Below are 16,260 nucleotides of genomic sequence, written 5' to 3' on the forward strand. Positions count from 1 at the left end.
CGGCTTTCTTGGGGTGAGACACAGAGAAAGAATACTGCACATTCGTAATTTCTATTAGAGTGGACAGAATTTTGATTTACAGAACATACATACATAAACTCACGCCTATTTCCCACCGGGGTAAGCAGAGACAACGGAATTCCATTTGCTTCGATCAATCGTTTCATACACGCATGCCAGTTCAGAGTAGATCGTACTGAAACTTTTCTAAGGACATCTCCAATTTAGTCACTATACGTCCTTCTAGGTCTTCCTCTGCCAGCCATCAACCTTCGCTTTATACACCGCTTTCGTAATCCTATTATCCTTCATCCGCTCTTCATGTCCAAACCAACTTAACATTCCCTTCTCAATCTTAGTCACTATATCGTCTTTTACACCACACTTCTCTCTCTTATTACACTGTTTCTCACTCTATCACTCCACACCGCAGATGCTACGGTTTAAAGAAATAAAGAAGAAGGAGAAAGAAAATCATTTATTTTAGAAATAAGTAGGTAGGTACACAGAATAGAGTAGTAAACAAAATAATAAATTTAAACCTTATCTCTAAAAAGGGACATCAGCAAAATGTTGGGACATTCCTTACATTCCTTACATTGATTATAAAAAGAAATATGAAAAAATATAGCAATCAAATATTACTTTAAGCCATAGATCGCTTCTGTCACTTACCATAAAATAACGAGGAAAAGCCCACAAAAACTCATAATATTATTTTTTTACGATTTTCATTATGAGTTCGACGTTCCAGCAGGACGACACATAAAACTTTATATTTAGTGATGGGACAAGTTACTCAAGTGATTTAATTGATTGAGTCGTAGGTTGAATTGAATCACTTCCTTTATGCAGTGTGAGAATTTATAATTATTATATATTTACTAGCAGGCTGACTCGGTTTCGCCTGGGTCAGCAAAAAAAAATGTTGAAAAAAGAAAACGAAAAAAGCAAATAAAAAATAATGTTGGAGAAATGTAGACTAGTAGAATAAAATGACCACATGCATAATATTTCAGTGATTAGCCCAAACATAACGAGGACAAATTACATTTTTAACAACATAAAATCGCGCCTTTACCACCAAAGGGGTAGACAAAGATGAATATACATCTACTCTTTCTTCCTTTAATACTAACTATGAATTTTCAAAGGACGAAGTTACTAAAATTATTGATTATAAAATTTTCAAAGCTGACACAGGAACGCTGCCTAAATTACTTGAAAAAGATTTAAAACATGAATATTTCAAACTTATCTCACTTCTAATTTGAAGAAATAGGTCTATTTATAGAGTGACTCATGACTCAAATGAACCAGTTCATACTATTATCAGCCCGCTACTAAAATCATGAAGTGCAGTAGTTAAGGGGTAGAATTTCCATCAACCGGCGTCAGTTTACGACTGCTGGGGGTTTGTTTATGGCACAGGGAGGCGGTCGATTTAATTATTTTACAAAATGCCATTTTCTAATTAAGTTTCAGCTGTATAGAAAATTTCGGGCCTCATTTCGGCTTTAAAGAGCGGCATTAAGAGCGGCGGGAACGACTGATTCGCACGGAATTTCTGTTATTACCAACTTTGGTTACATAAAGATACATCGAGTAATTTAATGTAATTAACGGCCTCCGTGGTCCAGTGGTTGAGCGTTGGGCTTACGATCCGGAGGTCCCGGGTTCGAATCCCGATGGGGACATATCACAAAAATCACTCTGTGATCCCTAGTTTGGTTAAGACTTTACAGGCTGATCACCTGATTGTCCAAAAAGTAAGGTAATCCGTGGTTCGGAAGGCACGTTACCGTTACGTTACCGTTGGTCCCGATTACTACTTACTGATGTAAGTAAGTAGTCGTTACATGAGCCATGCTAGAGGCTTTTGGCGGCTCAATAATAACCCTGACTCCAGCGTTGATGAGGTTGGGAATTCACCTCACAAACCCACACATAGAAGAAGAACAAACTGGAAGGAAGTAATACAAACTGGATTTAAATAACAAAAAAAAACCGACTTCAAACGCAAAACTAAAAAGCAATAAATAAATTTACTTCGCACAAAGTAATTAGTACGTATTTTCAATTAGTTAATTATTTTATAAATCTGAAGCCGGTGCCAAGGAAATGCTACAACGAAGTACCAATTCATATATTTTTCAATACTGATTGTTTTGTAATTTTTTGTTTGACATTGTTTTGTAATTGCTTTGATATAGGTATTAAACAATATTGTGTGTACATAGTAATTTGATATTGTAGTAGGGTTGTTGTAGCATTTACTTGGCACCGACTTCAGAATTATAAAATAATTAACTAATTGAAAATACGTACTAATTACTTTGTGCGAAGTAAATTTATTTATTGCTTTTTAGTTTTGCGTTTGAAGTCGGTTTTTTTTGTTAAAAATTTTATTTTATTTTACGATTTTAAGTGATGGTTAGACCGAGCAAGGATGCAGACAGACAGATTTTCTGATTTATATTCATATATAATAATATAATATATTATTAGTAGTGATCACAATTATTATTGATGAACATGTTTACACACACACACACTCACACACGCGCTAACGCACACGAGCACACGCGCACGTACACACGCACACACACAGACACACGCACACACACACACACACATGTGTATGTGTACATACACACATGTGGTTGTCAGTGGAAGCTGCTATCATACACACTCACGCATACATATATGTAGATACAGTAGATTTCGCGTGGTTCGCTCGCACACACACACACACACACACACACACACACACACACACACACACACACACACACACACACACACACACACACACACACACACGCACACACACATACATGTGTATGTGTACATACACACATGTGGTTGTCAGTGGAAGCTGCTATCATACACACTCACGCATACATATAGATACAGTAGATTTCGCGTGGTTCGCTCGCTGCTAAAGCAGCTCGCGTGTCCTGTTTATTCGAAACTGTCCCTCTTCGTATGGCGGCCATCTTGTTTTTCCGCCACTTTGTTCTTTTTCACCGGCGACAGAATTTGATCAAGATTAAAATGGGTGTCGTGGAAACAAACAAAATCCAATCCGTAGGATGTGTCCCTGATTGGGAGCAGTTTTCAAAGATGACGTTCCGATCACACGCCTATACATCATTTTTACCCCCAAGACTAGTTTTGCCAGGCCATAGGGTATCTCCCTGATGCTGACCAGTTTTCGAAGGCCAAGAAGTTTTCCCGAAGCCTAAAGATCGATCCGATCAATATGACTTTACAAACGCACTAGTCGCTCCTACGATTTTTGAAAATTCCCCTCGATTTCTCTGGTCTTCCATCATCAGATCCTGACTTCCTTGACATGGGACCCCCTTGGGTATATCTCCTTTCAAACAAAAAAAGAATTATCAAAATCGGTTCATATACGACGAAGATATGCCCGAACAAACATAAAAAAAAAAAAAAAAAATATACGGTTGAATTGAGAACCTCCTCCTTTTTTGAAGTCGGTAAAAAGAAGGGAAATTGTGAAACAGTAGGAGTAGGGCCTTGTGCTGGGAGGTTTTCTGGCCACGTCTTTCCTTCAGCGATATTGCTTCCGATGTGGTAACAGTTTTATAGCTAGTTACATAATATTTAATTTAATTTTTGACGTTCAAAAAGCGCTAACTATGTAAGCTAATTTCGACGAATTAATATTTTAGGATTTTTGAATTGGTATTTCGTTTTTACGTTTAATAAAACTTAACTGATTCTTATCTCATCCAGTCATAAAGTACTGTGTGTAGTCAATTTAATGATGTCGGACGTATTTTGATAAATGTAGTCAATAAAATATCAACAAGCCACTTAATTTGGCGAATAGTTCGGCAACATGAAACTATTCTCTCTAATCTCGTAGTCGCTTCAAAGCAGGGGGCGCGCGCCATAAAATTTTACGACCGTCGCCTTGGCAACGCCGCCATTTTGCGTGGTTCCCCCGCCTGCCGCTAGGGGCGCTGAATAAGTTGTTTTCATTTTATAGGTTTTGACAATGTAAAATTGTTACAATGTTAGCCGGTAAAATGTTAGAGATTTTTGATGGCGTGTGGAATTTTGCAACAACTCGCAGTCGTGTAAGTAATGAGTTTTATTTACCTACATACATACAGATATAAACTCACGCCTGTGACCCCAAATGGGGTAGGCAGAACTCACGTAATCAGTTTTTTTTTAATAAAAATTGTTGTTCGTTGATCATAATCAACCTCCAACGAAAGTAGATGATTAACATCATAATATAGTCATCATCACTAATTTCAGAGCCACGCTCTTGTCGGTGTAGCAAATAAAAAAACTAAAAATCGCAATAGCCCGGAGAAAGCGCGACTCACATCCTAGTTTCCGTTGCAAAAGTATGGAACTGAGATTATTAAAAAAAAAAAACACTAAAATTTTCAATAAACCGGCAGTAGCCATACAAGTAAATACGGGTGTTAGTGACACCGTAACGAAAACTGAGGGGGATGATTCAGACCATGGTTCTGAGTTGATATCAAGTGGAATTTTCCATCGCAAAAGTATAGAATTGAAAATAATTTTAAAAAAATCATGAATTTTGCGATATTAACTCAGAATCATGGTTTGAACCATCCGATTCGTTACGATGACACTAGGGAACGCAATCCCGATCTCTCGAGATCTCGTCTAATATTTCGAGATCAATCCCGAAGCATAATATGACGAGATCCCGTTCGAGATTGACGGGATTGGGCAGCAGTAGTCTTTTTACGTAGGTAGCTTTGTTTTCTACGTAGCTACTTTCAAAACTACCCGTAACTACTTACTAATCTCCTTGAGTTATACTTTTTGTTTTGATCATGCTGATTTCGAAAGAAAATATTATTATTTAGTTAGTCAAATTGAAGAATAAAGGTTTTTATTTTCATTCAAAAGATATTTTGTTTTATATTAACTTCACTATCACAAAGAAGCAGTTTTCATTGTTTCCAGCGATCCTAACTTTGCATTTTTTTTTGAACTAGACGAGATCCCGTAAATTTTGGGGATCCCGCGGGATTGATATTTACAATCCCGCAGGATCTCGAATTTGCGATCTCGAGTCGGGATTGCATTTCCTAGATGACACTAACTCCCATTAAAGTATAGGTATTTATTTTATTTTCTTCGGAAAGGCAACAGCAAAAGAAATAATAAGATTATGTTATATTATAACTACACAATAAGCCAATTGTAGGTTTACGCAAATAACAATTTAATATGTAATATGAGATGTAAACAGCAAACTCGCCAAAATACTACACTAAATATACTATACGTAAGTATTTGTTATGTTATGTTATGTTATACACCTCTGTGCCTAGCCCTTCTGGGAAGCAGGCGTGATGTTATGTTATAAAAAGACCAGGCGCGGTCCGCCTCGCGTTTGTAAAGTAAAAGCAAACAAACATAAACACGCGTTTACGATGCGTCGGTCACTTCAAAGGAGGTATTCTCGGCCGTTCGCTTTGTAGACGGACTGTAGAGTGACTACTCGGCAGGATTAGTGTCCTTTCGGATAGTCTTCTTCCTTAAACACTAACAGTGTTATAGCAAAACGAAGCGTAAACATAAACAAGGTTTAAAATAATAATCCGCGCCACGAAACATGTCGACGGATTTTAATTATACTAATTATTTTATGCAGGATCCGGACCTATCAAATCTTCAGGTTAGGTAAGAGGACCCTGTGGAAAAACGGGGTAATGCTAGGGGGATGATGAAGATGATGGTGATTTTAAGCAGAATCTGCGGCCGAGGGACTTCTTTCGTGACACAGACTAACAAAAACGTTTCAAACTAACGAAACATATTACTACTATGTATGTACAGTCATGAGCAATATCATGTACCCATTTTAGAACCCTGTCGCACTATCATATTTGATGTTTAATGAGGCTTACGGTTTAAATTGTCAAAAAAGATAATGTGACATGGTTGCAAAGTGTATGCATATTAGTACTGGTACTAAATTTCATTATTTTCTTATGCCACACCCCGGACACTTCATACAAAACACCTCGTTTTATACAGACAGACACTACAAAGTGACGTTATCGTACACGCGCATCTGTGTGTGTGACGCGTAATGCCCATACAATTGATGACTAAAGTAAGACCCTGAGGTGCACCGGAGAGCGGGCAATGGAGAGAGCTATGCTCGGTATTTCCCTGCTCGATCGAATCAGAAATGAGGAGATCCGCAGGAGAACTAAAGTCACCGACATAGCTCGGAGAATTGCAAAGCTGAAGTGGCAGTGGGCAGGACACATAGCGAGGAGAACCGATGGCCGATGGGGCGGAAAGGTTCTAGAATGGCGACCACGTGTCGGACGACGCTCAGTGGGTAGGCCCGCTATAAGGTAGACCGACGATCTGGTGAAGGTCGCGGGAAGCCGCTGGATGCGGGCAGCGCAGGACCGATCGTCGTGGAGATCCTTGGGGGAGGCCTATGCCCAGCAGTGGGCGTCATACGGCTGATGATGATGAGGTGCACCTAGCTCAGCCGCTGCGCTGGTGGGGAGCGTAGAGTTGCCGTTCTATACGTAGTATTATTCCTTATTCTATGCTTATGCACTAACTCCCTATTTCCTCAAAAAGTCCGCCTCTTCCAACATCATGGCTACCGTACCGAGCACTAAATATAAACAATTGGTCCTGCTATCCATCAGTCGGCGTCGAACCCGCGTTCAGTGTACATGAGCCGATCAATTAACACCCTGAACGCGATGACAGCTGTAAACACTTCAATGTTCACACCATCGGATTTTGAGAGTATATCGGTATATAATGGCCCCGATTCCACCTCCCAATTTTACTTTAAGTTATACCTGTCATTTTCTTATCCGCCGAAAAGGAAAGGGACGGATGATTGACAGCTCTTAATTTTAGGAAGAATGAGTAAATGAATTAATAACCGGGGCGAATCAAAAAGGTATCTCGCTGGTATGCAAACCGTTTGACGTGTGCTGTCAACTTAACGGGTTATTGGCCAATGTAAAATTTTAGACGGTTGTTTTAGATTTGTGCTTAAAATTGACGTATGATCCATAAAGTTTATGCTTGTCGATTACCCGTCCTTTTCTTATTCAGCGGATAAGAAAATGACAGATATAACTTAAAATAAACTTACATGGCGTCCGCAGGAATTAGCACCAATGTGTGGCTGTTTAAATTTTTCACAAATTAAACACCTCTGAACTCCCAAACTAGAGTGAATCTGTATTATGGGAGTCAGTAATCTTTCGTACAAGTATAATATACAACCATTTACTAGGACTCGGTCGTAACTGAGAGTAGTAGGCTACAAGATCAGCAATTTGAATAATATATATGGATATGAGTAGACATACCAGATACTTTTTTATAACTTTTAAAATATTTAGGTATTTCCTTTTTTCTTTACAGATGCATCGCACCATATGGCACATAAGGCTAGGCAGCATAAATACAGCAGAAGACATCGCGCCATTTCTGGTTAGTATTTTTATTATTTATTTATTAATCTTTCGAATGGATATAATGGTGCTGACTCCAGTAGACTCCTCTTAATTTCATTTTAAGTTAACTATCTTATTTTAAAATGAATGCCGAATGACACAAAACTCGTTTACTTTCTGTACCTACTGCTAGCGCCATCTATGATCCAATAGCGTAACTAAATGTTTGTACCTTCTCGTCGACAGATGGCGTGCTGCGTTTTGAACCGGAGCCGTATAGCAAAAAGTTGGAGCTAGGCAGTTCAGGCAAGATACATTGTAAAGTCGCCGGTGGTGTATCGCCGAATGTGCAATGGTTTCTGGTTAGTAACATGATTAACACCCCTATTCTAAAATGCTAACTCGACTCTTCCTCCACGTTTGATATCTCTTATCCATATCGAATATGATCAGAAATCAGAATCATTCAATCAACGTAATTATCATGGATAAACTTGTTGAAGGTCAATGTAACATTTTTGAATTTACGTCATTTCGCAAGGTGTCATGGCTGAGGAGAAGAAATGACAAGAAACTGCAACAGCAACACATCTTTTAAAAACCAATGAGGATATACATTACAAGTTATTTAATAACTAGAGGGACACATTCAATACCAGACATTTTTATTATTTAGGTAGTCATTAATGTTATAATAAAGTAAGCTTCACATGAGCATTAAATTTATTTTCTGACAAATTTAAAATATTATCTGGTATTTTATTGTAAAAAGATGAATTTAATTTACTTAATCTAGAATTTTGAATAGCAATTTTATTTATATTTCTTGTATTGTAAGTATGCCTTTCACAGTTTCTCGGAAGGAGAGATACATTTTTACGTACATACATAATGTTTTCATATATACAGGGTGTAACGGAAGGGGGGTATCAAGCCGAAAGGGGACAAAACTATACCTTATGTAGATCTTATCTGCAAAATTTCAATTAAAAAAAAACACTTTTGATATTTTTTTCAATTTCAGTTAAAAAAATATTTTAATATTTCCAGCATGTAAAAAACACGGCACAGCACTATTGAGGTCACTGTTCTTAATCCACTCAAATATTGGCACTACACAAATCTCCTAGCGCGTCCTGGTCGCCTGGTACTCGCGGCGCTCGCACGGCCGCGATAGGTACGAAATTCGAGCGGGCGGCGGCTTTGGCGGCAACGTCAAAAGGAGTCGGCGGCCGATTGGAACAATCCGAGTCGGCGGCACGTCGGCGACTGTAACAAACAAGAATGACACTAAAGCATCTAATAATTGGAGTCATTTTGCTTTGACAACTATTCTCATATTATTTTATGACGTGTAAAATAAGTTAAAATTACCTACTTGTTTAGGTAAGGTATTTAATTTAATAGTAAATAGGAAAAAAAGTGTGAAAGTGTGGGTAAGTAGGTAGGTAATTAATAATTAGACTTACGTTTTACAAGAAAGGTTCGAAATGTCGTCATCCCCGTTCGATGCACAGACCTGCCGCTTCATCTGTCCACAACACTTTCGAAGCAAAGTCTGGTGAGCTTTCCACTTGAACTCGGTACCATTCTCAGAATGCCACACGAGGTAAATAATCAGCAGGAATTAGCTCGGGCGTACGTTGCATGTGGTAAGGTTCGCGTGGTAGTCCTTGGGTTGGCTGCACGGCTAGTACGGCTTCTTCAAACTCCGGATCACGGGTCGCCGAGCGGCCAGTCTCGGATGACGCGTGGAAAGAGCCCGTTAAATGCAGTAGGCGATTGACCATTTTCCTGAAGCAATGCAGTGAAGGCAGTTGCCTGGCTTCATCAGCTGGTCTACCTTCTATGAATCGCTGATACAAGTTCCGTGCTTCACTTAAGTTGCCATCGCCGGCACCCACACACATCATCATTTCATAATAACCTACATTACTCAAAGACACCTCGAACTATCACTGATCACAGTTATCACAACAAATCCAAATTTCGAACTTCACTCCACAGATAGTAAACAAGCACTGACAAATAATTTGACAGTTTACTTTCGTGTGCATGTTTCTATCTCTTTTGGAATGCTAGTATCCTGGTACTTAAGGGTGTGTTATTTCTTTGTGCGCAATAAAATATTTTTATGGTATTGTTTGAATGAATGAATGAATGTATTGTATTTTATGAAAGTAGGTACGTATTTTACTTTGAACCTAGAAAAGTAAAAAAGTCGTTTATCTAATAAGGATCACCCGCGCTCACACTCTGGCACTAACACAGAATTGCCACGTTTCTTCGCAAATATCCCGCGCAATAGCAGAAGGCGAAATTAATCTGTCAATAATAAGACATACTATCACTCTGCCCGTATCCCTAATGGGGTGGGCAGAGTCACAAGAACATCCCATTAGCGGTACGAGCATGATAATTATTTATGTACCTATGTTATGATTACTTGTGGCTCTGTCTGCCCCATAAGAGATAAAGGCGTGATATTATGTATGTATGTTTGGTACGGGCATGTAGCGATACGAGCGTGTAGTGGTAAGTGAAATTCCGCAGTCTCTGCCTACTCCAATGGGAAAAAGGCGTGATGTTATTGTTCACTGTTGGATAATACACGACTACAATTTAGGAAGGAAAAAAAATACAAAAAAAAAAAATATTTTTTATCATGGTTAATGATAACTTCCCCTTAACAGCACCGCCATTTTGAATTTCGGGTGCACTAGGGCTTGCCGATCAAAAAATGTCTATCGATAATCTATCCCGACCGAGAGTCGATCGATAGCAAGACTATTGATAACTCGGAAAGTGGGAACATTTTCGATTTTATTACCTAAGTGCAATACAATCGATAGTATCGTTGCGGATTAATAACAAACTATCGATAATTTTGCCCTCAGTCAGTAGTATTGCTACACTCCGATAGTATGGTTATTTTGAGTGGGCTGATTGTCTAAACTGAATTTCAATAACTCAAAAGTCCATGGATTTAGATTTTTTGAAAAGCTATTTTTTTATTTCTACCAATCAAAATCGTAGTTGAAAATGATTATGATCGATAATCGATACTGAACTATCGATAGTTTGAAACACTAGCGTGCCTTTTTCTATTCGCGAGCCCTGGCATCCTGGTACAGGGTATAAATCCCATTAACTGTCCCAATGCAATTTGCAATTCCGTGCTTCGGAAGGCACGGTTGGTCCCGGTGACTACTTACTCATGTAAGAAAGTAGTTATTACATGAGTCATGTCAGGGGCCTCTGGCGGCTCAATAGTTACCCTGACACCAGGGTTGATGAGGTTGGTAATCCACCTCACAACCCACACGATAGAAAGATTTAAAAAAATACTGTTATGTGTTTTTAATTCCTTGTACGCAATAAAGTATTATTGTATTGTACGAAAGTACTTATTTTAAGATTACTTTTACCATGTCATAGTAAAAGTAAAGTTATGTTAGGTAGGTACTTTACTTGAGAAATTGATTTTGTCTTTACTATGTTGTAAACGTAACATTAATGTCTCGTTAATAAGATACACAATCACTTGCAGCTGCTCGTATCCCTAATGGGGTGGGCAGAGCCATAAGTAATCAGAACATACTAACATAATATCACGCCCGTATCACTAAGGGGTAGGCAGTCACAACGGTACTTGAGAAATTTATTTTGCTTTTACTATGTTGTAAATCCCCAAGGAATTCTAAGAAGCCTCTGACGTTGCCGGTCGCCTCAGGGAGGCACCCCGTCTGGCCAAGGTGCCGGACCCGGTAGTTGGCGGCTCCTTCACACTCCAGTAGCACATGGGCCGCTGTCTCGTCCATGCAGGTTCTGCACAGGGGCTTGTCGGTGACACCTAGTGTAAACAGATGTTTGTTGATATCACCGTGACCACACAGCTACACCTGCTACCTGCAGCTGTTACCTGTATTAGTGGAGACCTCTTCACATTTAGAATTCTTTTGGAGAGACAACTATTGATGTTGGGTAGTGCCAACTTAGCCTGCCTGCATTTATTTACGGTGGTTCATAGTCTGGTGTGTTTGTTCATTCCCAAATACCCTAATACCGAACTAGCTTTATTTGCGGATGATACAGCCATCTATTCTTCGTGCCGTGGTCGAGTTATGATGACCGGAATTCTCCAACGCGCCAATGCCTTGGGCAAGTAGTTTCGCAAATGGAGAATCAAGGTAAACCCGGAGAAAAGTGCAGCGGTGTACTTTTCAAAGGGCTATTATAATACGTCACGGTCACGCTGTCAACTTAAGTCATCAAGATGTCTGGCAAGCCGATCCCTTGGGAGGAGCAAGTCAAATATCTCGGCGTAGTCTTAGATAGACGTCTTACTTTCAAGGCCCATATCAAACGTGTGCGCGATCGCGCCACGTTTGTAATGGGCCGTGTTCATTGTCTCCTTAACAAGCGTAGTAAATTATCCCTTTGGAATCTACACGACTTGCATCCGTCCGATCATGACCTATGCAGGGGTAGTTTTCGCTCACGCGAGTCTCTCTCAAATCCACCGTCTACAGGAAATACAAAATCGTTCGTGGTTCCATCGCAATGAAAATCTGCACATTGACCTAAGTCTGCCAACCATTGCCCAATGGCTCAAATTAGTTTTTTTGATTCTGCTCCGCACCAACCAAATCCCCTGGTAGTTGCGGCTTCCGAATACATCCCGCTTAGGAACGGTACTGAATAGCATCGGCGTCCGAAGTATGTAATACGATCCCGACGACCCGATTACTCTAGCCATAGAATCAGCCAATCAGCTCGCGACAACAAACATTTCAGGACCCCGATACCGACACCGCCGGCGTGGTCGACGACTTCCCTCAATCAGCGCTTATCGCTATCGACTTACTAGGGTCGTTTAATTCTTTCAAATATTTTTCCTCTCAGACGACGCCCTGAGCCGAGGTTCGCGCCCAACTGGGCACCCTCAGGCCTGTTGTCTTAAACGTTGTACCGGGTGAGAGCCTTCAGCGCTCCCCATTTGTCCGGCCAAGTAGTTAATGTCATTTGCGGCAAAACTTCGATAAGTCACGTCAAAAAAAGGTGTGTTTGTTGGCTGCTCTCGTTCGTAGCAGCGAGCGGACCTGTCCGAATGAGATCGGCAATATCGGTTCCGGACCGATGGCTGTTACCTCCCGTTCCCCTTCTGGCCAACTCGTCCGCCGCGTCGTTACCTCTTGAATCACTGTGTCCTTTGATCCATTGTAAAGTGAGGTGTTAGTATTTGCACACCTTAGTCAGTGATTGGTGGTAACTGTGTATGAGTAGTAGTAGTTGTTTAGGGCCTGCAAAACTCTGAAAGTATTCTAATGAAACTGTCCCGTACCTAGCTAGCCATGAACGCATTCGCCGCTAGTGTGATGCCCATTTGACCTGGATGACGGTGTTAAGGGAGCCTGATATTACGTAATCATAAAATAAAGCATACTACACAAGGAGACGAGATGCATTGTAAAGTACATTTCTTTATCAACTATTAATGTAGGTAATCGACTACATTTTTGGACAAAACTTGTACAACAAAGTGACTCTGCCCATCTCAGTAGCGCAGTAAGTGTGATATTAGATATGTGTAATTACTTGTAGCTCTGTCTGGTCCATTAGGGATAAAGCCGTGATTTATGTATGTTCACATCTTGTTCTATCCTATTGGTTGTGAGGTGGATAACCAACCTCGTCAATCCTGGTGCGAGGGTTATTATTGAGCCGCCAAATGCCCCTGACATGGCTCATGTAACGACTACTTATTACATCAGTAAGCAGTAACCGGGACCAATGCCCATTGTTTTTTTAACTATTGTGTCTGGAAATCTTGGCCTCACAAGGATGAAACAAAACAATTTAAAAAATATTGATTAATATGGCCATCACTGGCACGTTTACCCTTTACTAGGGCAGGCATAAATAAAAGAGGTGGTAGCTGTTCACTCAAAAGTTAAATACCTTGAACAGCTGATTGCTACGTAGTGTTGTGCAAATTTGAATTTATTACATGAAGACCTGGAATTCAATTGCTCATAACTAATGCAAATATGAATTTAGGCGGCCAATACTCTCGCATGTGATTTGTAGATAGTGACAGAGTAGGCACACTTCGGGTTGATACCCCCGTTCCGTTACACCCTGTATATTGACTTGCGACCGTCAGTATATTTATTTCTTTAAACAGCTCCCTCAAAGAGTCCCGACAACGCAGCTTATAAATAGCGCGAACTGCTCTTTTTTTTGATCCAAACATGAATTCAAACTCTAGGTCGAATTCAGTGCTTTAAAGTCTAGAAGAATCGAACCCGTGACACTACCATAAACTCACGGATATTTCCCACCGGGATAAGCAGAGACTATGGAATAGCCTAGTTTCTAACTAGTCAAATCTGTTACTTTTTACTAAACGTCAAAAAAACAAATTACTATGGAATTTGTATGAAACAGTGACGTCATAGAAAAACGTGATAAAATGTCGGACTTGTTATTACGTTTTACTTGATTAAAATTAATAAATAAGTTAAAAAATAAAATGTCTTTTCAGTTTTCGATCTGTCTTTATTTAGTAATCAGAATTTCATCATTTATCTTTGACATAGGGTGCTTTTTTTACCCAATTTTTTTATGTTTTTTTTACCTTTAATGGGTTTGCTCTTGGCCCCAGACTAATTCCATTTGCTTTGATCTTGACATACTTATCTTGCTTCCTCCACTGAACAATTTGCGACAATCTATCAACGTCTGTCATTTTGCGTTTTTGTCATTATGCGCCTAAACCACTGAGGTATTTGTGTACAGTAAAGTGTTTAAACCTTCCTGGAATCTTCCAGAACGACAAGGACCCGTTACCGGATGGTGTGACGTCATCAAACGGCACTTTGCTGGTGACGTCGGCGTCCAACCAACTCGCCGGCCAGTACACCTGTCGAGCCACAGACGGAGACAAGACCATCGAGGCTAAAATCAATCTGGATATCGTCGGTATGTTTTATTCCTTTCTCTTGTGTAGGCTGTGAGGTCAGTCCGGTGAAATCAACCTCATCAACCCCCCTCCTATATTTATCTCCTCTACTTAAAGGTTGCCTGGAAGAGATTGCTAATTAGCAATAAGGCCGCCTATTGTACTCATTCAATTCTCTTTTGTTTTGTATTTTGTTTTTTCCTGTTTGTGCAATAAAGTATTTGTTATGTTATGTTATCTGTCACTTTTGAGCATACCTGATTTTCTTATACCATGCATCTCCTTTTCTTCTTTCAGTCTCTGTAATCTCATTCTGCTTTCAGTGTCACCTCGAGTGCTAGAACCATCTCCCGGGCAGCAGCTGCACGTGTCTGCGGGGCAGCCAGCGTACCTGCACTGCAGCGCCAGCGGCGACCCCGCGCCGACGACGCACTGGGACCGGAATACCACCATACTGCACCATCAACGTAAGTAGATACGGAAATTACAGAAAACATAAGCCTTTTTTGGGACAGGATTTTTAGATTGGAGTGAAGTGAGGAAACGGAGTTTCTCAGGTCAGGAGCATTTTAGAACAGTGGCTTTCTAAGAAAAGGGTTGTCTAAGAAAGGGGTTTTCCAAGAAAGGGGTTTCCAAGAAAGGGGTTTTCCAAGAAAGGTATTTTCTAAGAAAGGGATTTCCCAAGGAAGGGGTTTTCTAAGAAAAGTGGTTTTCAAGAAAGGGGTTTACTGAGAAAGAGGTTTTCTCAGAAAAGGGTTTTCTTAGGTTATGAGTTTTCTAAGTAATGGGTATTTTAGAAGATGAAAAAGGACAGCTTGAGACTATTTGATGACTAATATTATCGGGATATATATTCATATTCATTTATTCGTAATAGTTTGTATTACATGTCATATATATTCTTTATCGGGATATTCTTTTTTATTTTCAGAAAATGACGTGGAAATCGAGGGTGGTGCAAACGTATCTACTGCAAGGTAACTTTTATATATTTCGACAGCTAATTTTTGATCAATATATTTTTACAGTTTAATGGGAATGAGACCACCTTGGAAACAGACATGTAATCGGCTCAATAGTAACCCTGACACCAGGGTGAGGTTGGTATTCCACCTCATAACCTACATGATAGAAGAAGAAGACAGTATTTCCATACAAACCCCAAAGGAAATTTCGTTTTGACGTTTCGTAAAAAGTATCTCACTTGACTAGGTTTTCAAGCAGCCAATTTTCTCATTCCAGATTCGTCCTATACAACAACGGGACTCTTCTCATCCGTAATGCCAAAGAGGAGGATTCAGATAGATACGGCTGCACGGCAGGCAGCGCTGCGGGGTTGGCCAGGAACGAACTACTTCTGATCGTGCATCCTGGTAAGTTATTCTCTAAGAAAAAAAAGAACTGGCGAGCATGCGTGAGGACTTTGGTGAGAGTGCAAGAAGCGATAGTGTGTGTGGAATTGATCAAAAAACCTAACAAACTTACTTTATTTATAACCTAAAAAATAATCTTTTTACCTGAACAGAAGGCGATCCCTTACCGCCGCAGGAGTCAACAGGGGTGGCGGGGAAAGCTGTGATAGTGTCCATATCAGTTGCTGGGGCGTACATGATACTTGTACTAGCTCTGATGGTCTACTGTCGACGGCGACGGCTGAGAAGACGACAGAGAGGTACAAAAAAGCAAAAGTGCAGTCACTGAGCAGAATTATTTGTAAACAGTGGCGAAATTACCTTTTTAGAAATAAGTTTTTTAATTACTATGTTCACTCCTACTGTGTACCAATACCTACGTATATCTAAAATAAATGATTTCTAAATT

At 39.9% G+C, this 16,260-nt stretch overlaps 1 protein-coding gene across 3 annotated transcripts in view; it reads left to right on the forward strand.

Moving 5' to 3' along the window:
* Window positions 1-16,260, forward strand: part of LOC126378076 (tyrosine-protein kinase-like otk) — a 105,015-nt gene that overhangs the window by 78,114 nt on the left and 10,641 nt on the right. For all 3 annotated transcript variants that reach the window (XM_050026215.1, XM_050026216.1, XM_050026214.1), the window contains 7 exons: window positions 7,444-7,512; window positions 7,722-7,837; window positions 14,309-14,459; window positions 14,763-14,906; window positions 15,371-15,416; window positions 15,682-15,812; window positions 15,965-16,111. In XM_050026215.1, coding sequence (XP_049882172.1) covers window positions 7,458-7,512; window positions 7,722-7,837; window positions 14,309-14,459; window positions 14,763-14,906; window positions 15,371-15,416; window positions 15,682-15,812; window positions 15,965-16,111 — 790 coding nt within the window. In that variant the 5' untranslated portion in view covers window positions 7,444-7,457. The remainder of the gene's footprint in view (window positions 1-7,443; window positions 7,513-7,721; window positions 7,838-14,308; window positions 14,460-14,762; window positions 14,907-15,370; window positions 15,417-15,681; window positions 15,813-15,964; window positions 16,112-16,260) is intronic.

The sequence above is a fragment of the Pectinophora gossypiella genome, chromosome 25 (genome assembly GCF_024362695.1).
Source record: "Pectinophora gossypiella chromosome 25, ilPecGoss1.1, whole genome shotgun sequence".
NCBI classification, from domain to species: domain Eukaryota; kingdom Metazoa; phylum Arthropoda; class Insecta; order Lepidoptera; family Gelechiidae; genus Pectinophora; species Pectinophora gossypiella.